General features: G+C 34.7%; 1 protein-coding gene and 1 non-coding gene across 6 annotated transcripts in view; both read right to left on the reverse strand.

The window, feature by feature from the left end:
• ZNF385D (zinc finger protein 385D) overlaps nt 1-26,455 on the reverse strand; it is an 860,299-nt gene that overhangs the window by 540,593 nt on the left and 293,251 nt on the right. For all 5 annotated transcript variants that reach the window (XM_054691913.1, XM_054691926.1, XM_054691922.1 and 2 more), the window contains one exon: nt 8,478-8,696. In XM_054691913.1, coding sequence (XP_054547888.1) covers nt 8,478-8,496 — 19 coding nt within the window. In that variant the 5' untranslated portion in view covers nt 8,497-8,696. The remainder of the gene's footprint in view (nt 1-8,477; nt 8,697-26,455) is intronic.
• LOC119237758 (small nucleolar RNA SNORD74) lies at nt 15,422-15,495 on the reverse strand. Its single transcript, XR_005123403.1, has one exon. It is a non-coding gene; the product is annotated as a small nucleolar RNA SNORD74 (small nucleolar RNA).

Here is a 26,455-nt window from a genome sequence, read left to right on the forward strand (position 1 = left end):
AGGGTCAAAATAAGAGGGGTGGCGCTGCGGTTGAGTGCTGGGCTGCGAAGCTTCCCACAGCCTCTGCGGCGCCAGTTCCATCCCTGGCTGCTGGCAAGCATCCCACATGCCAAGCAGACCTCTCCTGCCTCGCCAGCTGCTCCCCTCAGCAGTGTACTTCCTCAGTCTGCCTGTTCTGCTCCCCACTCTGGCTCTTGTGAACTCTCTCTCACCCTCCCACGCTTCTGACTGTACCCAGTGCTTGTGTTAATAAATAAATAAATCTTAAAAAAAAAATAAGGGGAGTGGGAATTGTATGGGGAATATAACCAAAATGAAAATGCATACATTGTGCAAAAATGAAAAATGATGTAAGAATTAAATAAAATATATTTTAAAAACATAAATGTGCACTGAGGAAAACAAATAATGTGAAGGCACCATCATTAACGTGTGAAAATATGATAAATAAAAAGAAAAACAAAACTTGGTGGGAGGAAGTAGTTTGGGATTGAGGATACACACTTGTACTCTCTTTCATGATGAAGCTGCACAATTTGACCATCACAAAGCCAAGGAAAGGAGCAACACCAGATGCTAGCTGCTGTGCATAACCCGCCCCTATGTAAGTGGATCACCTGCTCCTCAAAGTACCTACAATGCTCAGGACCTGCTCACAACCACCAGAACTGGGTTTGGAAGGAGACAGCCATCTGGTTTTATGACTTAAATATCTATGACAGTCCCTGAAACATTGCTGAAATACAGAAAGAGGAAAACATGTTGATCAGTCTCTTGAGCTTACAATTAGTTGTCCACAAGCACATGTTATAATGAAAACAGATGGTCACTAAAAAGCCTCTCTAGCAGACCCTTTGTTGCTGACTGAGGTATGTAAATTAGGCCTGTGCAGCCCATTCCTCTTTGCCTTTCCCGTTTATTAATATTTTATTTCTTATAACTAAATGGTATTGGGGAATCCCCGTTAAAGGAACTCGGGATGCATACTCAGGAAACAGGAATTTTAAAAAAGCATTCAGGGTGTATATTAATCATGCAGTCTAAAGACCAATTATCAGAGAAACATTGACTTAACTCCCAAAGTTTCATTCAGCTTTCCCATTTCCTTGAAATAATTTTACAAGATAGCCCACTATTTTACAGTGTTCAGATCTCTGACTACAGCTGCTTTCTGAAAAAGCATTCAGCACCCATTGGTTAGCCACTTCCTTTTTTTTGGAAACACTCACTTCTGAAGGGCTTCAGAACCCTTCATCAATCCTAATTGCTCTCCAGCCTTGAGAGATGAGGCAGCATTGTGAATATGCACATGAACTCTGGAGCCAGCTTGCCAGGGTGCAGGGACTGGTTCCACCTCTCCAGGTAAGTAGCCTCAGGGAAATTATTTCACCTTTCTTTGTTTCAGTTTACTGGTTTACATTATAGGTAGCAAGAACTATACTAATTCATTAAAATATGATTAAATAAATGTTATTAGAGAAATAGCAAGAGCAAAGCAAATGCACAACGTTAACTTATTTATATTTCTGAACCTTCATTAGTTTCTTAGGCTACCCGTTCTTTTCATTACTCAGGATAAGAATTAAATTTTAAGGTTGCTTACCCAATTCTTCTTTCTTTTGAACACTGTTTCACCCCTTAACTATAGCTAGTCTATCAGTAAAGTTAAAAAGCACAATTTAGTTGTACAAATTAAACATGTGCATAGTACACATTGTCCTGTTCCTTACTCACCCACCAAACACCTTCTCCTCTGTTCAATTTCCTAACATCAATCACACTATTCTAAATTAATGTAACAACAGCACACACAGCATACAAACAGAGCCCTAATTAGTAACCTTGCTAATTCCTCATTCAGGCTGCACTTACTATTTTATTTCAGCTAGTCACATATTTTGTATCAATTGTCTTTATTAGACGATTGCAATCTTCTTTGGAATTGAGAAATATGAATTATTTATCAGAACTACTACTACATACAATTATTATTTAATAAATACTAAGGAAGTTAAAAATGCTTATATTAATTCTGCTTTTTCCTGCTCCTTATATGTTTTATCCACTGATTAGTTCGCATGATCCTCTTTATTTCTATACTTCTATTGAATCACTGAAATAAAATATTACAGTAAAATCAAATAGAATTTTACATCCTATGTTGTCCCTCAAAGGAAATCTTTATTTGAAATTTATGCTCATGTTTTTCTCCCATTAAGGTTGGCAAACTTTAAGTGAGAGGTAAATGGTAAATACACCTTGCTCAAGTCCATGGATATGGACACTGTACCTGATACAAGTACTTTATAAATGGGTAATTAGATGGAATCCACCCTTTGTCTTTCTACCTGCCCACATAATGCCAACCTCAACCTGGAGACGTCTTGGCACCCATTCCCATTCCCCAAGAAGGAATTTAATTCACATAAATAGTTAGCAAAATTGTCTTTACTGAATATTCCAGAGATGAGATATGAGAGGGAATCACACATTACAACAGTAACAAATTAAAGTTTGAACAAGACACACCTGTTGCCTCTACCAGCTATATATTGAGTCCATCAGGACATCCACTTTTTCGCTTTTCTGCCTTGTAGCCCCCAGATACCTTCATTCTTCACTTTATCACTGGTATGTGGGGCAGGTCAGTCATAGCTCAGCTTCTAATTTCAAAGCATCTTAAGTAAATTCATCACAATGTTAATTAAACAATAAAACCCACTTTAAGGCTACTTCAAGTTAAACTTAGAGATACTCTGAACTTTTGTTGGAAACCTAAGTAAGGGACCCTTTGTTCCCCTTCTGTGAGTTTCCTTAGCTCTGTTTAAATTCAATGTTTTATCACATTTTCATTCCATTAACCTTATATTTCGCAATAATTCCTCAATATTTTACCATTGTCAGTTGTGCATTGCAGCTATAGATTTATTTACTTTTATTCTCAAATATCTTATGTTACATCATTGCAATTTTGGAAACCAAGAGAGGAAATGCTTATATCGGGGCATTTATTTTGGGAAATTACTTTCTCATTTCTCACTTAAAGTCTTAAAAATCACACTTTTTATAAGTCTATTTAATGAAAGAATCTATGTCGCCATATTAAAAACACATGCACACGTGATCATACGGTTGCTTCTTGTTTTTAGAAACATACACAAAAAAATGAAATGCCATGCCTAGGGTGAACTACAGAAACTAGGAAGCCAATTTATAAAAAGGATTGGTTGCCAAATACAAAATAACTTCTTCAGGAATGGTAAATTCATACATAAAATAACCCTTCGTCCATTATCTATGGTTCCATTACCATGGATATATTAAGTTGAGGGAAAACATAAAAGAAACAAAACAAACATTAAAAAAAACATATTTTCAAGGCTAGAAAAATGAGTATTTTCCTAAGATTGGAGGGTAGAGAAACACTATGACTGGAAGAAGTTGTTGTCAAAAATGGTTAGTTATAAAAGGAGGCAAAAGTTAAGGAATAAAGAGGTATTTCTACCTGTGCTATATAGGTGCACAAAAATTATTTTGCACCATTTATAATAGCACTGCTATAAACTCCAGCTCCTATAATTCTTCAAATTTTCCAAACATATAAAGGTATTTCCAGAGAATCATAAACACAAATCTCTTCTACCTCAAATAAGTTCTATTCTTCACCTAAGTGACATGCATTCATTTCCTTTTCTTTTAATGGCTTCCCTTAGTATACATTTCATCTTATTTTAGATGAATCACAGTGGTCATGAATTAGAGTATACTTCTTCACTGGCACAGATGTCTACCTGGGTGGTCCCCAACGGATTTTCTGCTTCAATTTGTAAAACCTCACATCACTGCAGTAGACAGGGGATTTTTAGGGATACAGATAAAGAAATATACATATTGAAAAGATGATATTATATTAAGTCCAGATAATGCAAGTAGCTAGAGGCTAGCCCTCTACTCCTTTAGAAACAATATGATTTCTATTTAGGAGAAGAAAAATCAGTAAGCAAAGTGAGAAACCTATTCAAATTTGAAGATGGTAGTTAGCATTTATGACTTTCTCTCATGTTTTTATCCTCAGTGAAAAAAAGGAAATTTAGTTCACGCAAACAAAAACTTCCTATTACATAATGTTGGCCAATTTAGTGTAAGCATTTTTCATAGCCTCCCTTTGGCAGAAACTTCTAAAGATAGAATTATTAAGAGAGAAGTATGGGAAAAGCAATCTTTCTGTTGCCCATTACAATATGTCAATACTAATGGGGATATTATTAAGGAAGCCGTTACCACTGTTAAATAAAATGATCCCCCAAATGATTGCTGTGAATCCACAAATGTATGTACTGGCAAATTCCAATTAGTCTTTTAACATACTCAAAAGCACAAATAGCTCATGGAGATCAAAAGGTAAAACAAATTTATATATATATAAATTCCTCATTTTATATATAAAATCAAGGCATGAAGTACCAGAAAGTACTGTGAAGCTATTTTGTTTTTATTAACTACCACTGTTATAGAAGAAGAAACATTTTATAAATTGAAAATCTAATGACACTTTAAATCTCATCTGGAGTAGTCAATGGAAAGAGAAAAGAGATCAGTGAAAGGGAGCTAGGAAGTAAAATTTTATTTAGATTTTCTGTTAAATAAAAGAAAATTTAATGCAAAGAGGATAGATAAGGGCAACAGTACTCTAAATTTATGTGCTGCAAAACAATGAGTACCAATAGAATCTAGAACACTGTTAGATAAAACTGAATTATTTTATAGCAGTTTCAGTCCAATAAAAATAGAAAGCCAGCTTAATAAAATAACTCAAACATGACAAAGATAGTGCGAATAAAATAAAGCTGCCACCATAGGTCTGTGTGTTACTCAGTCCTTCAACAAATATTAACAGCAGTTTAACCATAGTGTGCATATGAGATTGAAGTCAATTCACTGGCCATAGAAACAGTAAACATCCTGAAAGTTGTACCCTTTGTAGTACATGTTTCAAAATGTATATAAATCAAAAAAGTATTTTTATTCTAATCTTCGAGGATGGATGTGATAGAACTCCAATAGTGGCATCAACAAATCAGAAGGGGAAATGTCTTCTTAGAAATGTCCACCCAAGTTTGAGGCAAGGATTGGGACATGTTGCAGGTTTCCCACAGGGAGGAAGTCAGGTGAGGCAGCTCCCTTCAGCTGGGGCTTGGGAGGAAGTCAGATCACACTCCTGCCTCAGCAAGAGGCACCTAGGAGGCTCAGGACAGCAAGCAGTCAGGAGGTGAGCCAGTGTTCTATAAAAGTTTACTGCTGCAGAGTGCAGGCTGTCAGATATTGAAGTCTGCATGTGTGAACAATGCCCTCCTAATGAGCACATGCCCTCCTAATGAGCACATATGATCTATGTTTTCACTGTGATCTTCAGATCACTTTCTTTAATAACAACATGACATGAGAAATGTCATATTTTGTTCACAGATACAAAAACCATATTTTAGATATGGTGATTATTTCTCTTGTTCATTTTTGTTCTTTGTAGTTTATATTAGGATATGCCCCTAGGCAAGTAATTATACAATGCTCTATAATCATTCAAGACAGAAATTAATTTATTTCATTTGGACATTCCTGAATGAATAATAATTTTTAAAAATAGTTTCATGTCTATTATTTATTTTATATTCCTCCATATATTATGTACACGGTTGGATGATTTTAGGTAAACACCTCTGTTGTCATATCCCTTTCTTGATACTACTAAATTATTTCCCATTTGAAATCAAAATTTGAAGAATCTGTAGATAGAATAAGTTCCCAACAGCCAGTTTTGTAAGCTTGCGAGTTCAAGAAGAATAAAACATATCACACATCTTTTTCTAAAAATGATAATATTCTTTACCAAAAATTTATAGGAGATTTTACACTCAAGAATTCCCATTTTTAGCTTGATTTCTCAGTAGGTAAAGGAAGGTTCAGCATTGGTTTTGTTTATCATAGCCATCAAGCCTGAAAAGGTATATTTCTAGAATGGGAAGATAGGTGTATATAAATAAAGTTGTTTCTATATTAATGTAAAGTTCTAAATTGTCAAGCTGATTTCCTGCAGTTAGAGCATTGGTTGTTTGTAAAAGGATTTCAATCTAAAATGGAACTAACAATAAGTAAATAAATGAAATGGAACCAAGGATATGAAAGGGAGAATCTTGCCCACACACCCTCATAAAAACAGAACTGAGAGAAATGATTTCCTATCAATACCTGATTTACAGAAGAGCAAGACTTATCTTCTGACCAAAGAAGATCTATCAAGAACTCTCCCCACCCTTAAGCAAATGAACAAAACGTATTGCTTGCATTCTGACTCGTCCTATGGGTAGCATTCTTTACCCATAAATACAGCCTCTCCCAATCCTTCAATGGACTAGCCTATAGCTGCTGCTACAGCATGTTCCTCTAATTTCAATTCTTCTACCTCTCCTAATAAACTGGTAATTTGAGCTTGCTAACTTTGCCTCTTTACTTCAGTTTACAAATTAAAGGCGAGAGGTCCTCTGAAGTATAGTTTTAGTAAAGTTACTGTGATCTAAACAAAGTGCTCCCACCAATTCCTGGTCTTTTCTTAATGACTTTTACTAAAATGACATACTAGAAAGAAATATGGAAAACTATGAATAGAAAATGAAACAATATAATGTTGTTAGGTACCTTATTAATTAGTGCATTGTTGGTATATGATAGAATTTTGTTATTTTGATGTTCTCTTAAAATAATTTCTCTCTTTGAAAAAAAACATTTTCTATCAAATATTCATTTGAGAGAAGATAATAGACTTTAGAAGTGTGAATATTTAAATGAATAAGATCTGGGTTATTGTTAATTTGACCATTTAATAGTTGTATGATCTTTACCACACTATTTAAATGAAATTATCTTCAATTTCCAACAATTGAAAGAGAAAGATAATAATAATATCTTTCTGGTCATGAGGAGAAATTAAATAAGAAAATGTACATAGAGCTTTTAGTACAATGTTAACCCATAATAAGTGGTTTGATATAATTATTTTTAAATAATTGATTTGAAGACATGTATTCCTAGTATTATGATTTTAAAGGATTAACCATTCTAAATTTTGTCTGGGGTTAACTGCAAGTTTAGTATCTAAACTGGGCTTATGTTTTGTCCTAGTATCTTTCTGGTATAATTGTTTACTTCTAAAGAAGTTTGTAAATTATTAAGGCAGGGAAAATAACACACAGAGGCTGACATCAGCAAGACCAACAACACAACTTCAAAAAAAAAAAAAAAAAAAAAAACAACATTAGGAACTGGATCACACTTGACTTAAAATAATTTTGCCTAAATACCAATCAGAAATAGATTTTCCATAGGAAGTTCAGAATAGTCACTGTGAAATATATGTTTTTAAATATGACTTAATAAGGAGTTTTCTTTACTAGCTCAAATTATACCTATAGATCTCAGTAGTTCTCAATTACATTTTGATTTTATATATCAATTTTTTGTTTTTATATCAATTTGATCAATAACATCCATAATTATCTATTTGCCATACAAAAGAAAGAGAAATAAAAAGCCCTTTTCGATAGAATATCCCAGTTCAACAAACTAAAAACACAAAGCAAGATAGAAAAATGATTTCCATTTTTTAAAAAGTCTTCATGAGGTAAAATATTAGAACAGACAAAAATTTAGTCTCATTTTTAAATGCCATTAAGATTTAGATAAAATATCTTTTCATCAAACATGAACCATCTGACCAGAAAACAATGTTGTAACTCTTTGCATTTGCTGCCATTTTATCTCCCCAAAGTTCCCACTGCATGAATCCACACTTCCCTCTCACCTCTCCAAGCTTTCCCTAGCAGCCTTCCAAAGAACTTGTTTCCTAAAGTACTTTTTCTGTTCATCGCAGTGCTCATAAATTCAACACATACTTTTTTAAAAGTCATCTAGAATGACTAAACAAACTAACTTTTCAATATCAAATCAAAACATTCTGTACACACTGAAAGCCCATAATGTATTGATTAAAACACATACTTGAAAACATATGATTTTTAAACCAATTGCAATATTATTAGCCAATTAACACCTCCACATGTATCAAACATTTAAAAGCAATTGTTTAATATAAAATGTTAAAGCATGTGCACTTCCAAATAACTACATTAAAAACAAATGTCAAGGAACTGTCAAATTTTCAAATAACGTAAATGCCTTGGTGGTTCATGAACACCATTCTAGTACAATTAAGTATATATAGCAAACAAAATTTCCCCTTCTTCTCTAAAAGACTAGAAGAAATTATTTCTTTAAATGTACTGTGCTGATAAAGCTTGAACGTAATGTTATTTCCTGCTTTTAAAAATAGACATTAACTCATTCTTTTATCTTCACATCTGCAGGTACACAAATAACTTAAGTAGATGATGTAAAACTGAGAATATAGTTTCAGAAAAGCTTACCATTGTCGTTTTTCAACATCCCGTTGCTGAGTTGTTTCAATCTCTTTTGATGTGATTTGCCATTGTAGTGGATTTGTGCTTGAGCGGCCGAATTCAGCTGAATGTTACACACGTTGCACAAAGTAAAATTAGTATGCTTCTTTTCTCTTTCAGGTTTCTCTTCAAAGTCATCAGGTAAGAATTCAGCCTCACTCTCTCCATCTTGTGCACAGGTGAAATCTAGGGGTGCAAAAAGAGTTACGAAAAAACTGATCAGGATTTCTAACTCCTTTTTATTATTAAATTGGGCAGAAAATATCAAACATGAAACATCCGACCAGAATGTAATACTGTAACTCTTTGTAGTAGCTCTCATTTTAGCTTTCCAAAGTCCCCAGATGTAAGAGCTCTAGATTTCTGCATTCAAAATTTCCACTTCTTCTATTTAAATAGGTTGTTTTTATACCATTCAAAAGTAGATAGCCTCTTTAAGAAATACGAATGATGAATATTTTACTTTGATTTTTTAATGTAAAACCACACATTTAATTCCCAACAAGAGTTTAGCACATATTATCTCATTAAGTAGTCATAACAATAGAAGAAACAGTATAGTTTTTCCTGTTTTTTAACTGAGAAAATTAAGGTTTAGAGTGGATATATAGCTTACCTAGGGTCATACAATGAATAAATAATATAGGTGGGATAAGCATTCAGTTTTATTTCCAAATCCCCACTTAGAATATACAGTCTAGTTGTATTCTGAATATTTCAAAACATTTTCCTAGAGTTGTTATATTTTAAAAATCTTTTATGTCAAATATCATTATATATTAAAAAGATTAAATAAATGATAGTATATTTGTCACTGTGATAATAGTCCAAAAGTGTAGCCTGGGAAGATTTTGTAAATGGGACATTCTTTGGACAAAAAGCCACATATTACACATAATATGTTTACAACTATATAAAACACAAGACAAAAATGTTAGCAGTATTTGATTCTGAATAGTGAGTTAGTTACATTTTCCCTTCATCTTTCTCATATTTGAAAATTTTACATGACAACTTAATACCTTTATTATGAAAAAAATCAATATCTTTGGGGGAAAAAAAAGCCAAAAGAGATCTGTCCAAAATAAATCAAGCTATGCAGATTTTCCCAGCGTGCGATCCCTACACAACAAATAGATTTTGCCAAATATATGTACACATGTTTGTAAGAAAATATTTTCCTACCTAAGTCACATTGCCACCTTGACCCATAAAATTACAATGCTAACCAACAATTTAGCAGGGGGGAGTTTTGAAGAAATTTTCTTCTGAGGCTATGAGATGTATTTGCTTACATATGAGGGGTTCCTTAATCAGAAGCAAAAGTGAAGATTAAGTCCCAGAGTCAATAAATAATTTTGCAGTAGGAGGCAAAGGACAAAGAAATAAAATGAAAGGTACCTTGACTATGTGTTTTGAACACAAGGGGAAAGAGGATCTCAAATTCTTGTGACTGGGATGTCACAAAAACATTTATGGACTTTGCAAACAAAAATGCAATGCCTCAAATGGCACTCTCTGAGAAGATGGCAATAAGCATAAGTGGGATTTTATTCTAATACGATAAAAAATATTATTTAAAATCTGAAAAGGAAATTTTGCTGATTTTAGTTCCATTGAGAAAAAATTAAAAGATTGCACATAGGCTTTGAGCATTTGGCCTGAAACCCCAAACAGTTAATCAATTTATTCATGTTTTTTCCATCTAACCTTCATCTCCTCTCCAACCACTAAACCATTATGAAAGTCTGTGACTTCACACAAAAAATGTGGATCTAGACTGTACACATAAGAGGTTGAAGCATTAGAATTACACTGGGGATTATTACAGTAGGAATTGGTTATTTGCTTGTATATGTTTCTTAATTGTGTAAATGTGGAGTTTAAATTAATTTTATCAATCCATAGAAATAATTAAAATGTGGCATACATTAGAGAATTCATCTTTGTAATCTATATTAAATAATGTGTGACACACGGGGCCTCCCTGGTGGCGCAGGAGGTTGAGCGCAGCATTGTGAAGCTGTCTGCAGCCTCTGCAGCACAGGTTCGATCCCAGCCAGCCAGTGAGAATGCCATATGGTGCAGCAGACCTCTCCTGTCTCGCCCACTGCTCCCCTCAGCAGTGTATTTCATCAGTCTGCCTTTTCTGTTCCCTGCTCTGTCTCTGGTGAATCCTCTCACCCTCCCACACCTCTGGCCTATACCCTGATTCTTGTATAAATAAATAAATATTTTTTAAAAAATAATATATGACACAATTTGAGGAAAAGAAAACTGGAAACAATATTTCTCCTGGGAGCAACATGATTCTTGCAGTTGAATAATATCATGTTAATTTGACCCACTTGAGAGCTTTTTGAGACAAAAGCTGAAACATAACTTCTTATACTAAAACATCAGTAATATTGGTACAGAGACTGACCTGAAAAGTACTGATCATCATTTCCCCTCCTCACTCCTAGGGTAACAGGTGGCCCTCTCATGGTGGACCCTGAAATTGACTTATAATCACAGAACAACAGATTTACAACCAAAAGTTGGAGAATAGATTCAGGAGCCAATCGACAGAGTGTCCAATGACCAAAACTCAAAACATACATTTTACTGGATTATAACCTAAAGTATTAAATAAATATCAATGAGTATATACTGTTCTAAAACAAGTAATGAAGACAATAGAAATGTCCCTTATAGAAGTATTCCAAATAATTTAAATATACTCCCCTCTCAAGGATGGATGGAGCATAACTCCCTACCCCTTCAATGTAGACTATACTTAGTGTCTTGCTTCCAAATAGTACAGTGTGGAAAGAAGTGAAAAAGTAACTATACAGTGAATAAGCCTGACACTATCTCAGCTATAGAATCAAAGCTTACAACAATCTAAGAGTTGCTGATAGATGCATCCTTGATGTGAGGTGTTGAGAATGGCATTTTACCTCCACGGTTTCTTCACAAAAGCCTATAACCCAAGTCAAATCAGATAATAACATTAGGCAAACCCAAACTAAAGGACATCCATTAAATACTGACAATTATTCCTGAAAAATACCAAGTTCATGAAAAACAAGGAAACTCAGAGAAGTTATCAACCCCAGAAGAACCAAAGGAAATATAAAGACTAAATGAAATATGGTGTCTTGGATGTGATCCTGGAATAGACCAAGAACACTGAGTGAAAAATTCATGAAATCCAAACAGAGGATAGAGTTTCATTATAATAATGTATTGTACTATTGGCCATTAGAGAAAACTGAGTGTGTGTGTTGTATGGGAATTCCATTCACTTGGAAACACGTCTGCAAATCAAAAAATAATTTCAAAAAGTTTGTTTATTTACTTCATTGTTTATCATTTCTTTTTTATTGAGGTAACAGTTTACAACACAGAATATAATTCAGAGATATGAGTTCACACCTCTTTAGTTGTATGTTACCACACACCACACTCACAGACAAGGTTAGTTATATTTGTCCACTGCAGTCCATTTTGTCTCTCTTCATGGCCCTTAAAACAGAAATTTCTCTAGCACTTGTCTACTCTGAGAAAAAAATATAAAGAAGTTTCTCTTCTTTTCTTCATACCTAGCTCATTCATCTCCAAAGCATGAAAAAAAAATGGGGTGATTGGGAGTATAATGGAAAGGATCATTGCTTCACATGTGTCAAACCATCTAGATTCTATATATCAAATAAGTCTAAAGCTACAGTCTCTTCTCAGCTGCCATATATAAATTTAAAGTGTAAACGCTTAACTTCCCTGAAGAGCAGGCCCAGAATTCTTCAGCTACCCTACCTGTAACTGTGGACATAAATTCAGTTCAGAAAGGAAAGGGTGAGAAATCCAATAAGGACAATGGTACTGAGTCATGCCATTTTCGCTAATTCAACTTTGCCTACTAAATAACCTACCAACACACTAACAAAGACAATATAACATAGCTCAGCTGAGATCTTATGTCTATTTAGGACTGGTTCCAATCATGATGAGGGATGAGTTATTTTCTCTCTCTCACACACACACATACACACACACACTGTGTCATCAAACCAATCTCCATAAAATTAAGGATTTATAAACTTCAGGTTCTATTTAGTATTTAACCCTGTCGAAAGAATGAGTAGACCTTTTTTTAAAAAAAGATTTTATTTTATTTATACAAGAGCCAGGGTACAGGCCAGATGCGCAGGAGGGTTAGAGGATTCACCAGATTCGGATTGGGGAACAGAACAGGCAGACTGACTGAAATACACTGCTGAGGGGAGCAGCGGTGAGACAGGAGAGTTCTTCTTGCCAATTGGGTTGCTCTGGCAAGGATCTAACCGGCATACTGCAGAGGCTGCAGACAGCTTCACAGTGCTGCACTCAGCCACCTGTGCCACCAGGGAGGCCCCAAATAGACATTTTGAAAAAAAATAAGTCTCTATAGGAGTATACTTTAGATAACCAACAAATCTGATTCCACTGAGTGGAAAACTTTCCCTACATCTAATTTCAGTGTTAACCAGCTAGTTTCCATTGTTTTGCCCATGAATGGTTTTATCCCTTTTTTAGATCTGCTACCCTGTCAAAATGACAAACCCCTAAAATCCCTAAAAATTCCATTCTACAATAGTTTGAAATTACAATGAAATGACAGTAGATGACATGTGCTAATAGGTAGGTTAGAAGACAATAAACCGTAATTTTAAAGGGTTTTACACATACAACTGTAAATGGCACAAGAAAACTAAACTATAATCCTGTTTTCTCAATGACTTCTCTTGCTGTAGTTTTTTTTTTTTTTTTTTAAGGAGAATCTTAGGGATTTAGATGTGTATAACACATTTAGCATAGACTTGCTTCCATATATAGTGGCCAAACTGAAACTAAACACTAAAAATCTGTATAGAAATCTGTGTCTGACTGTATATCTACCAGTCATTTTTCATCCAAAGAAAAATTATATGAAAAAGCATGGTGATTTTTTTTTTGAGAAAATAAAAGTAAAATTCTAAATTTTACACAAATATGAAATAAATTTTGTTTTCCAAAATTATGTCTTTGAAAGGTGGCATATACTGATATTTAATTCCTTATATATTATAGTTTATTATTAAGAACTTTCTCCATTTTTTTCTTATTTAAAAAAAAAATAGTCCTTTCTGGAAAAGACATATGAATCTTGACCATTCCACTAAAGGGAAGTTGCATTATGAACAACCTACAAAAAATTCATATAGTATTTGTAGCTCATATGAAATTTTTCTTCACTGGTTCAAAAAAATGAAGGTTGATAACATAACTATGATTACTTGTTATTTATGTGGATTTTAGATGCAGATATGTCATTTTGAAGAAAACTTGCAGCAGTCATCTTAAAAGTTAATAAAAGTTTGTGAAGAGCATGAATAAGCATTAATGTGCTATTTTTATGTTAAAAATACCATAATGCCATTATGTGATTAAATACTGGTTACTTAGAACAGTATTTCCAGAGATAATATCACATACGGATTTTACAAGCACCTATTTAATTTGAAATACCTTAGAAATAAATGAAAAAACTATTAGATGTTTGAAATGTGGCTCTAATAATGGCAGAAATGTCAAAGGTTTGAATAAAGATGCTTTATAAAATTAAGATAAAAATAAAATATTACAAGCAAGTGTTTTAAAAACTGATCTTCATTCAAAAATTTATGAAAGTTTGCCATTCTTTTTCTTCTTGGTAGAAAATAATGAGAGATTAACTTTCATTCATTTCCTCATATTAGGATTTATATGGTGCGATACACACACACACACCAAATATGCTATAATAAATCAAATGAACTATCCCAGTATTGAATTTTCCTCTATTTTCAAGATGGGGTTAGAAAGAAATCATATTTTTCTGTGATGATAACATATTAAACATATGTTCATATATTGAATATATAATATGAGACAAAAACTACATTTACAGCATTTCGCCTTTGAGAAATTATACATAACAACACTGTTCGATATTTTACTTTTAAAATTGTAAATAGTTCATAACTGCTGCTATAACTTTGTTCTTAACAACAAAGGAACAATTTTGCATTGATCACATTCCCCACTAGAGTGCAGTATGAATTTAAAATTAAAACTATACTATCTGGAGATTCCTAAAACACTAGGCATAAAAAATAGTATTATTGTGATATGTCAATACAGAATATATATATAAATAATACTCAATTACACAATATTTAACTTTCATAGTATAAATAGATAGATAATGAATTTCTCATAAATTCACCAAAATTGGCTACACAAATCTGACACTAAAGAAAAATTGGAGGAAAGTCACAGAAAAGCAATCTGTTATCATAAGTTTTATACTAATAAGCAGAAACTATTTTATGGAGTCTTCTGTTTTAAATTAATTTTGGAACTTTAAAAATGAAGATATGTTTTAATTAGTAATATCTTACCTTTATGAGAGGAAAATGATACTATAAAAGATTATAGGAGACACATCAAGGTTAATGGATTGTTATTTCAATTATGGTTTTTATTACATCATGGCATCAAACTAAATTTATCATGATCAAACAGATTAAGGTTTTCATAAGGTAAAAGAACTCTTACTGAATATGCAGAATTCAGGTATAAAAATTAAGCCAAAAGTGGCAGGATGAAAAATAAAACTTTTAAGTGAATTTTCTTTTTAAAGCTGATTATTAGATTTAGTGTTTTTCCTAATCAATTTGTTCTATTTTTTTAATTATTATGTGATGTAATTTATGCAGGCCTTTTCTACCCCCATAAGAACCACTGACTGAAAGAATGCTGTACTGGGGAATGCAGCCACTGAAAGGACCACATGGACTCCCCAACAACCCACTTTCCCAGAAAAAAAGGCCAAAGGAGGTCAGCAAAAGTCCACGGTGTGACCACATGCACAGAAATCAGACCTTGGTATTCAACAGTCTCAGATGTCCCTACTAACACAGACTTCATCAGAGGCTTAAGCAGATTTTGAAAATAGTAAAGTCAAAATCAGAATTTCGACTTTAAGTTCTTAGATAAAGAAAATTCTCCCTAGCTCTTTAAGTGGGTCATCATGGAGTAAGGACTAGAATATCTCTGAGACCATCAAGAGCTCACAGTTTATTCTTAAAACAATAAAAAAGAAGACAAATTCTTTTTTTTTTTTTAAGGTCAGTCTCCAACTAGAGCCTATATCCAAAAATGGGTCAGAGATATTTTAAATTTCAATGTATTTAATGTGATCCCTCAATGTCTCAAGTACTATGAAGAAAATTACATGACTACAGTTATTATTGTTTTTTAAAACAAGGTGTAAATATTTTCCTCTTTTCTGACTTGTTTTACTTTAGCAATTTATTCTTCAATCAGGCACATGACTCAGGGCTTCAGGGACAAAACACAGCCCCTGGTTACCCATCATTCTACCAGGTGTGCTGCAGCTGAATTTTGAGCTGTGCTCTTATGTTCTCGGGTCATATTTTTTCATGAGGCTACCTTAAATATTAGCCCTGTTCCCTTGAGAATGCACCAAATGTTCGTTGTGCTTTCTCCTGTACTCTACTTTGCATCTAAAACAGCTTATATAAAACTTAAGAGTGGTTTGCCCCAGAAAAACTTCCAGAGACCTAAATTAGAGAAAGAATATTTTGGCTTATATCTTAAACACTAGGTCAGAGAAGGAACTAAGAACCATGAAAATCATTGGAAATGATTCCCAAGTATATATTAAGCATCTCTGATGTCCAGCATGCTTTTAGGCACCTGGGATTTTATCATGCCACATAGGAAAATCTCCTAGCTTTCCATGGAGTTCAGGGAGATGGTGAAAATATGGGTAAATATATATTACCTTTGGTGTTTCTTTCGATAATCAGTTACATGCTAAAGAAAAGAAAAACTGGTTTTTATTGTGGCTAAAATTTGGGCTTACAAATTCAGCAGTTGGATGCTTAAGTTGTTTACTTTTTTAAAGAAAGAAACAGCTTTATCTCTCATGCAGAGTACTTAGATTGCCAGGATTTTTAATTTTTTTATTGATTCATCCTCCTTAAATATATTTTGATATTTTGGTGATTTCAACTGCTGTCCTTGTCTGGTTATTTTGTAATACAGATTTTCTCACGATGTTACCTGCATCTGATTTTTCTATTACTCATTTAAGAATGACATAATCCATACAAACTCTAGAAATGTGAGTGTAGAATTGAGGCTCTGAGAGAGGGAGGGTGAGGAGTAGGGCTGAACATGGGGAGGGAGCCTACTATGTTGAAGTATTGTGGGTGCTTTGGTGGTAGGTGTGGTGTGGTAACACACATCTGAAAAGGTATAATCTTGTACCCATAAGAAAAAAAATATACAAATATCCCTAAATCATAAACAGTGTTATAAACCAACATTACCTCAATAAGAAATAATAGAATAATACACACACACACACATCCATCCCACAGAAGAGTGACATAATCACTCAGTTGCATATTTCCTTTCACATTTTCCCCCTCTCACTATAAGGAATACAGCAGATACTACCGATGATTCAGACTATCTTCAAGTTGCTTGAGAATATTTTCTCAGAGCAAAAATGTTCCCTGGATAATGTATGCCTTCCACCTGAGGCATACACACTCTACAATGGTCCCTATGGCTTCCACATTGTAGTAGTCAGACATTTGAATAGTCAGTCCACTCCCCTGGAGAACAGGTAGAACCTATAACCTTCTTCTACCTATAGAATATGCCCAAGGTGACGGGATATGTGATTGCAGGGGCTTGATTATCTTACACAAGATTGCAGTGCTCATAGGGTAATAAGAAACTCTTCTGGTGACTTTGAAGAAATAAGCTACTATGTTACGAGCTTCCCTATGGAGAAGACCACTTAGAAAGCTGCTTAGGTCAGTCTCTGATCAGCAGGAAGGAAGAAACTGAGGCAAGCATAAGCAGTTGAATGTTGCCAACAATCACACAAACAAGTTTTGTCTCCTTCTTAGTCAAACCCTAGATGAGATCAGACCTCACTGCCATCTTAGTGACCAACTTCAAGAAACCTAAACAAATAAAATAATCTGCCGCAGTCTCATTTACCAGCTTTTTAATTCAGCATTCTATATACCATTTGTCCTTGCTGTCAGATGATAGATTCAGAACTTCTTTAGCTCTAAAACTAGTAAGCCCACACAAAGCAATTGGTATGTCAGTGAGAATTTGGCTGAGTCAGAATGCTCTAACTAGGCAATCAAAGATACTTTATGTTAAACTTTATCTTTTTGCTTATCAAGTTCATGCTAGAAGGGGGCCCAGAGGACCCAACTAAGCAATAACTAGACAACTGATGCTCAGAAGTTATGAAATAATGAATCTACATTATTTTAAGCCATTAAGTCTGTTGTGAAGTTATGCAGCAATAGGTGACTAATCCATCAACTAAGACTTCGGTATTACTTATTGTGAAATTAAAAATTAACTCAAATTTCCAAGGAAATATATTTGTTAAGAGACTATCCCACAATAAATTACCACCTACATTTTAAAAAGGTTTAAGCATTTTTTTCTTAAATGCATAAAATGCATATTTAGTTATATCCCTAACCCCAAACATATAAAATATATTTGAGTAAAATGGTGAGAAAAATAAAATCAATTCTTTTCTTCATGAATATCCACATTACCTGATGGACATCCAGGGTGGACATCACTAAGCAATTATGACACCTTTCATTTTTTAAACATTTATTTATTTATGCATACAAGAATAACTGGGATACAGGCCAGAGGTGCAGGGGTGAGAAGATTCACCAGAGAGAGTGGGGAACAGAACAGGCAGACTGACTAAAAATACACTGCTGAGAGGAGCAGCGGGAGATATAGGAGAGGTCTGCTGCGCCATGTGGGTAGCTCTCTGGTTGGCCAGGGATCGAACTCGTGTTGCAGAGGCTGCAGATAGCTTCACAGTGTTGTGCTTAACCCCTTGTCCACCAGGGAGGCCCTACGACACCTTTTAATAGGTTTCATTTCACAAACTTGACACAGCAGTGTAGAAGCCCACATATTGTTCGGATTTGCCATATATAATAAAAACTTTTTTGGAATATTGCATACACTGACTCATATTTTACTGTGAAATTTGACTTGGAAAGAACAAGAAACTATTCCAAATAAAGAGAGGAAACTACACAGCAGTCATTTTTCACAATAATATTATTTAATGTATTTTCCTTTATTTGAATAAGCTTGAAATTGTTGTTTGATTATTCTAGATGCTGTAAAAGGAATCAGTATTAAAAATAACTTTGTTAAATTATAGCCATTATTATAAACTAAAAAAGGAATGCAGGGTGGCAAGGCTAAGTCAGAAAATAACTATACAAATATAATTGTGTTTTTTTCATATTTTGAATACTTTAGTAAAGATTTCATCATGTTCATTTTTCCCAAATGCATTATATTCAGATCAAGCTCCAAACAGAGATGTTGGATATGAATATAGGTCTAAGAAGAAATGTGAAAGACCATTAAAAATTTAGACAGCATGTTTATAAATGTAGATGATAAGAAACTAGGTTTCTTAGACCTGAAGGAATGATTGAAAAGAACCTTGATAACAAACAGTCTTAAGAGCAACCCTGGTGGTGCAAGGGGATAAGACACAATCCCAGCCAAGGAGCAGTCCACATGGTGCAGCAGACCTCTCCTGGCTCACCCGCTGCTCCCCTCAGCAGTGTATTTTGGTCAATCTGCCTGTTCTGTTCCCCACTCTGTCTCTGGTGAATCCTCTCACCCCCTCACCACACCTCTGGCCTGTACCCCAGCTCTTGTATGCATAAATAAATAAATCTTTAAAAAAAAAGTCTTAAAATGTAAAAAGGAATGTCATTAAATTGAGGGTGATTTTCAATTTCTTTCCGTTCATATTAATGGAAGAAAACAATAAATGTTTAAGATAAACATAATAACTTTGGCCGTATGCATATTATCAAAAGAAAGGAAGTTCCTTGGTTGGATTTTGTTGTTTGTTTGTTTGTTTGTTTTAATAGATTTCAGCCCATTCAGGTTAGTTAAAAGTAAATCCTTTTAAGGATAAGAGTATGGATTCTGTTTTCAAGGGCAGAGAATGAAAAATTTAATAAGAATTCTTCCTGAAATGAAAAGCTTCTTGTAAGTATATTTTCATCAATAACTAGTTTTAGAAGGCACGAAAACTTTAGTTCCTCTCTTAAATGTTGGAGAATGTCATTGAGAAGACATGACCACAGGTTCGTCTGGACCCTGGCACGCCTTTGGCCAAATCGGGTTCTCCATCCGGCATGAGAAAGAAAAGCTATTCTGGTTCTATCAGGAGGTGATGGGCAGTGAGGGCTGCAGAGCCTCTCCAGCCTCCCCGGAAGGGGCACTGGTCTCTTGAAAGAGATTCACTTCTGTTAGGTTCAAAGCTCCAGTAAATGGAGATGCTCTTCTTCCTGAATCTCCCCTTGACAACCATCAGAGTAAAAGGAAGTCTGCTGCCTTCTCCTTTGCTTCATCAAATGAGCTTCTATCTTTTCCAAATTTAACTTAGGGAGGGAGATGAAAGTACAAAATTCCTCTGACAACTGAGCTTGTCCTAGTCAATCAGAATTCATTCAAGCCGACTCTCAGCCACCTCTACTTGAGCCAAAAACTAAACTTTAGAAAGCACATATTTGCGTGCATGTGTATGTGCGTGTGTGCGTGCGCACACATGCATACACATGCACAAAACCCCTCAGAAGCAAAATTCCTAAGCAATAGGTTGAAAAGGAGCCCAGATTACACCCATGGATTCTCCCATGAGAAAAAATTCAATGTCCATACACCAGACTTCATCAGATCGCCAAGCAGAGTTGCCTAAACTAAAGGTTTAATGGATGTCTAAATAAAAGCACAGAGAGAGAATTCCAAATAAAACCCAAATGCCTCCAAATTAGTAACAACACCACCAAAAACAATCCTACCACACGTCCAGCAGTTGCAATGTGCTTATGTGACAGGGTGGTCCCCAGGACAAGGGGAGGTTCCAGGTCCCCTGCCCCACCCAAAGAAGGGTGGAGCTGATTAGGGAGTAGAAGAAGCTGGAGAGGAGCCTGGGGAAGGAAGGAAGCAGGATGGGGAGCAAGAAGGAGACCTGGAGAAGGCACATGGGGCTAAGAGACATGAGAAGAAGCTGCGCTTGCTTTGTGATCCTGGACTGGGTGAAACAGATGTGGGTGACAGACCCAAGGGGAGGTTAACAATGGCAGCGTTTATCATGATTTTGATTTTGCTCTTTTTCTTCCAGACTTGTCTGGCTATTTCTGATCCTTTTCTATGGGTCCCCACCAGAAGGTGTAGACTTGTGGCCGGCTTTCGGGCCTTAGAGGCCCTGCTTTGGGAAAACCCTATTTGGCTGGACATTTTGAATGGGTAACTTCAGGTGCTTGGTTTGGAAACTATTCTTCCCGATTCTCCCCCTTTTCTGTATTGCACACTACTTGTATTAAAGTTTCTTTCCATTGAAGGTCTTACACACTTAGAGTATGTTTTTTCTTGATGCAGCAGATGGCAGAACTTATTTGGAGTGGGCAGGTTTGCAGATTTTGGGGTGCCCCTCTCCCTGCTATGTAACACTATGGCACCAATATAAGTATGATATCCTTGGATTGACACACCAAGGATGAAAAGAGAGGTCACTTGAAGGAGTTCTGATCATGAATTTATGGGAGTTGTATGAAGAGCAAGGTTCATCAAAGTGTGCTGATCCTGACAATTCCTAGGTGGGTGGCCTCCAGGAAACCCTTCTCCTCTCTAGTCTGTTTCCACATATGTAAAATGAGGGAGGTTGGCAAACGATCTCCATTCCCTTCTGATGATACAGATGACAGCTCAGTTTGGGAATGTAATCTTTTACATTAAAGGTCAAGCTGCCATTTGTGGCCTTGAAATAACACAATGTTTGGACTTTTGTTTAAATTTTAAGGGTTGATGAACCATTTTCACTTACACTTTCTCACTTAATTTTCTTCTATTGTGCCAGATCTTAAATCTTCAGTAATGTGTATCTTAATTGGTAAAACTGCTGCACTTGATTGATACCTCTAAGAATTAAACTCTCAGAATTGAACTATTCAAGCAAAGCCAAGAGTCAAGAATGAACAAATGCACTACATTGCCATGAAGTTCCTTCATATTCCAAGATCCCATGTATTTGTGATACACACACACACACACACACACACACATTTCCAATTTAAAAATTTCTTGGTAGTGTTATGTGGCTATTAAAAGATAAGTCCCTGTTTTTATTCTACTTTATTCTAACTTGTGAGGTATATTTAAATAAAAATGTTTTAAATATGCATGTTTTTCCTTCCAGCAATGCTAAAGTCAGCAGATATGATTCTTTGCATTGAATAATATTTGTCAAACTTCAGCTCACAAATAATATTTGTCAAACACAGCTCACAAACTTCAGTCTATCATTTAGCCAGTGAGAGTATGATCAACTTTATCTGGGCCAAAGTGCCAGTGATGAAAATGGAAAAGGTTGTGTAAACTTTAAAATTTTGAATTTGGAGAAAAAGTATAGATCAATAATAGAAATAGAATACCAAGAAAACATTTAAGTCAAATAAAGTGGCAGAGTGGACAAATGTGTAGCTCTAGTGTTCTCAGTGTCATGCTCATTCCTAACTCAATGATGCTTATCAGTAAAACAACATTTATTGCAGCTGTAGGGCACACTAGACTACAACTCTATGTGTAAACAGCATGTACAGTGACACTTCTATTTCTCAAAACAATTCAAAAATATACAAATATGATGCAAACCATTTAGCATTCACATTCAATTTTTTCTTCTTTTTTTTTTCCAGAAAGTATACTCGACTCAACACAACTAGCACCCTGCTAAGGAAGAGATTTAACCATGTGTTAGCCTGAGAACTCTCATTAGACATGGTAGACAATGACATAAAACAACAGATTTGTACTAAACTCCTGCCAACCTATTTAATGAAAATTTTAATCATAATATTTTGCAAAATTGGAAATAGGCACAAATCAAGGCTTGCCTGTTCAAATTTTCACATTATTTTAAATATTTCAACATTTAACTTCATTTTATACCACATTCTTCCCAGTTAAACAAGATTACATTGCATTGAGTTGGAAAGTGAAACTTCGGCTTTAGAAACTTGAAAATAAGAAAAATATCTGAAGAATTAAACTTTGAGGGCCTCCCTGGTGGTGCAAGGGGTTAAGAACCACACTATGAAACAATCTGCAGCCTCTGCAGCATGAGTATGATCCCCAGTCGGCCAGGGAGAAACCCACATGGCGAGGCAGACCTCTCCTGTCTTGCCCGCTGCTCCCCTCAGCAGTGTATTTCAGTCAATCTGCCTGTTCTGTCCCCCACTCTGTCTCTGGTGGATCCTCTCACCCTCCATATCTCTGGCCTGTATCCCAGCTCTTGTATGCATAAATAAATAAATCTTAAAATTAAATTAAAAAAAAGAATTAAACTTTGAAATTCACATATAATTGTTCAGAGGGGATTTGCAATGTTACCATGGAAAGAAATCTTCTAGGTCAGCCCTAGTTAAGAAGTTACTTGAACAAAGGCTTCCAGGTCCGTGAAGAAATACTGACTTTAAGGGATTGATCAACCTGTAATAATTGACACCAATATTATATATTTGTGATGTGTTCACAGCTAATTGGTGTTTTATGAATAACATTAAAGAAAATATCAGTTTTTTCGTGTTATTTTAAAAGACTAAAAATTTAGAAATACTTAAAGAGTATTTTATATATGACATACTCTGTTGAAACACTTCACAAATTTTAATTAATTTAATCACCAAATATTACCAATGGGGTAGCTCCTATAACCTAAATTTACAGATGAGGCCACTGAGGCACAGTCAGTAGTTCAAAGCTAGGTTTTGAACTCATGCTCTGTCTCAGACTCAGGGCCTAATCAAAGCCTCCATCTAGATTGTAACAAACAAGGAAAACCTACAACCTAAAGCTCCCTCACATACAAAAAAATTTATATAAATTCTTAAGAAAATATATGGCCATTTTTTCCTAAAATTTTTTCTTTTCTTGGTTTAGTATATTTTCTCACAGCATTTTTTCCCCTGGTATCTTGTATCTGAATATACTGTAGTCATTTGTTTAATTGAAATCTATTAAAATAAGACCACTAGGCTCTAATCAACATCATATGTTTCTCAATTAACTGGCATTACATATTTATTTCTAAAGCTCATGCTATCTAATGGGGCCCTTTGAGTAGCTTATAGAATTATTCAAGACCATAATTAATATTTTTTTAAAAAAAATCAACTTTTAAAATATGAAATTTCTCCTCTAGTGTCTAAATAACTTCTCTTTCACTCTCTCTCTCCATAAATATATACACACATATACATATTTATATACATATATATACACACATTTACATATTTAATACTACATATTAATTAATGATATAGGGAGATGGAGTTAGTAATGAAATCAGAGGCGAACAAATTTCCTCTCATGACAAATATTTATTTATTTTATTTTTTTAAAGATTTATTTATTTATACAAGCACTGGGTACAGTCAGAAGCTCGGGATGGTGAGAGAATTCACCAGAGCCAGAGCGGGGAACAGAACAGGCAGAATGACGAAGTACACTGTTGAGGGGAGCAGTGGGCGCAGTAGGAGAGGTCTGCACGCCATGTGGGACCCTCGCCGGCAGCCGGGGTTGGAACCTGCGCTGCAGAGGCTGCAGGCAACTTCGCAGCCAAGTGCTCAACCACTGCGCCACCAGGGAGGCCCAACAAATATTTAATTATTTAGATAGTCTAAATAGCATTTGATTTCCCAGGTCTGTGTCAATTCATAGTATCCAAACTTCTGTTTAAAGGGGGAAGTGATAACTGAGGTAGATTTGAATTAAGAACAGGAAAACCAAAGGGAGAAGATAAACAGTTGTGAAAATATTAGGCATGTTTATAATGATTTGTATATTTGTAGACCTAAAAATTTAATAAATCAATTCACATTATCAGGAGGAAGCATTACAGGAATACAAGTCTTTATTCTTTCAGCTATCAGAAATTTTCCATATTTAAGACTTATCTGTTTGTCTCTCCTTAGGTGGTAACAATAAGCCAAATATAAATAGCTCAAAGCTGCTTTGCTTGGCATCAACAAAAGCAGCAATTAATAGACAGGGGACCTAAAATGACGATTCATCACTGCCTTGTGTCTTGTGGAAAGTATCCCATTGTTCATTAAGCACAAACACGCCTTCCAAATGATGTTAGGGTATCCTAGAAAGTGAGCTCTCCTTACAGAGTTATGTATATACTAACCTCATACACCATCTGTTATTCTTTACTAATTCTTATGCACTTCTGCCCTGATGTGTTTGCATTGTTTGGAAAATGAACACTTACCCATTAAATTCAACAATAAAAATGGCCCAGTGGGTGTAATGAAGCAATAAAAACAGTATTCTTGGTAAGTGTTGCCATCACAGTTTGAGATTTTATATTGCTGCTGAGGAGTAATTCCTAAAACAATTACTTGTGGGCAAATATATGAATAATATTCAAATGCAGTCAAAGTTGAAAAGCAAATCTTCAAGATGGGAAATCTGAAGTGCAGACTGCCATTCTGTCCATGATGTGGCGTGTCCTCTGGGCTCCAGACCCACAACCCGTGTTCATTTAATTTTGACTTGTGCCCTCTGCAGTGATCGCTGCATTTATGAGCAATAGCAAAGAGTTTTTAGGGTAGATCTTTTCTGTTATAAATCTCTTTTTTAACTCATCTGCTGATACATTTTAATTTTCAAAGAGTGAAAAGTTTTCTATTCTTATAATTTTGGGTCTCATTTAAAGTAATTTAAAACAGCAATAACACGCCCTGCTATTTTGCAATGACTATTTACCAAGGATATCCTGTGAAATTCCAAAATTTACCAAAAATGTCTGTCAAGCAACCAAAAATTCATATTCAAATATAGCTCTGTAAGAAATATGCCAAATTTTAATGAACTTGTCAGTAATTATTAAGTGTTGATTTAGCATAGTGAAGTAAGTTTGGTGTTCTCTGTATTTCCTTCAAATACATAGGAGTGCAAAGCACAGATTTATTTCCATATTGTTGACTGGGTTAAATATTATTATTGGTCTAGTTCAAATATTATAAAATAGTGTGGTAAAATGACTTTTATGACTCTTTTGCCTACAGTTATCCCTTAGAAGTGTCCCTATAACATATTCTTTTAGAATTAATTCTAGTGGAAAATATGATAGAATTTTGTTTTTATACAACTCTCTGTGGTTTTAAAGCCATTAAGCTGATAAAATATTTTTTCAAAAGATCACGAGACAATAATACAATGTGTACTACTTGCAAAACAGTAATTAATCAATCAATGTTTCTCCTGTGAAATCTAAAGTAATACAGTTAAAATAAAGACTATAATCAAAAATATTTCACTGAAGGAATAAAATGACATAGACATTTGAACTTGGAGCCTTTTAAAAATTATAGGTTATAAGAAATGCAAGGAAAAGTTATCAATATTTTATGACTGATGTTTGCAGAACCACCCTTAAGTGCTAATCTTAAAAAAAATCATTAGTAATTTCCAAATCTATTTAACCAGACAAGATTCTTCCCATAGAACTGTCTCCCATATAGACACTGATATGATAATTACAACGAAAATTAAATTTTCTTCTGCCCAGATACCCTAGAAAATCTACCCTTATTCCTCTCCTTCTCTCCCCTAAAGGATTTTAGTACCAACTAAAGTACCCCGCCCTTGACCTCAAGGTTAGGAGCGTGACACAGGGACCAACAAATCATGATGACTTGTTACAAAGGAGGACGTATAACCCAACAGTGGGCCAATCAGAGACCTTTTGTGAGATTTGATGTACA

Source organism: Talpa occidentalis, unplaced genomic scaffold (genome assembly GCF_014898055.3).
Source record: "Talpa occidentalis isolate TD23 unplaced genomic scaffold, MPIMG_talOcc4v2.1 talOcc4.10, whole genome shotgun sequence".
In the NCBI taxonomy this organism is placed as follows: domain Eukaryota; kingdom Metazoa; phylum Chordata; class Mammalia; order Eulipotyphla; family Talpidae; genus Talpa; species Talpa occidentalis.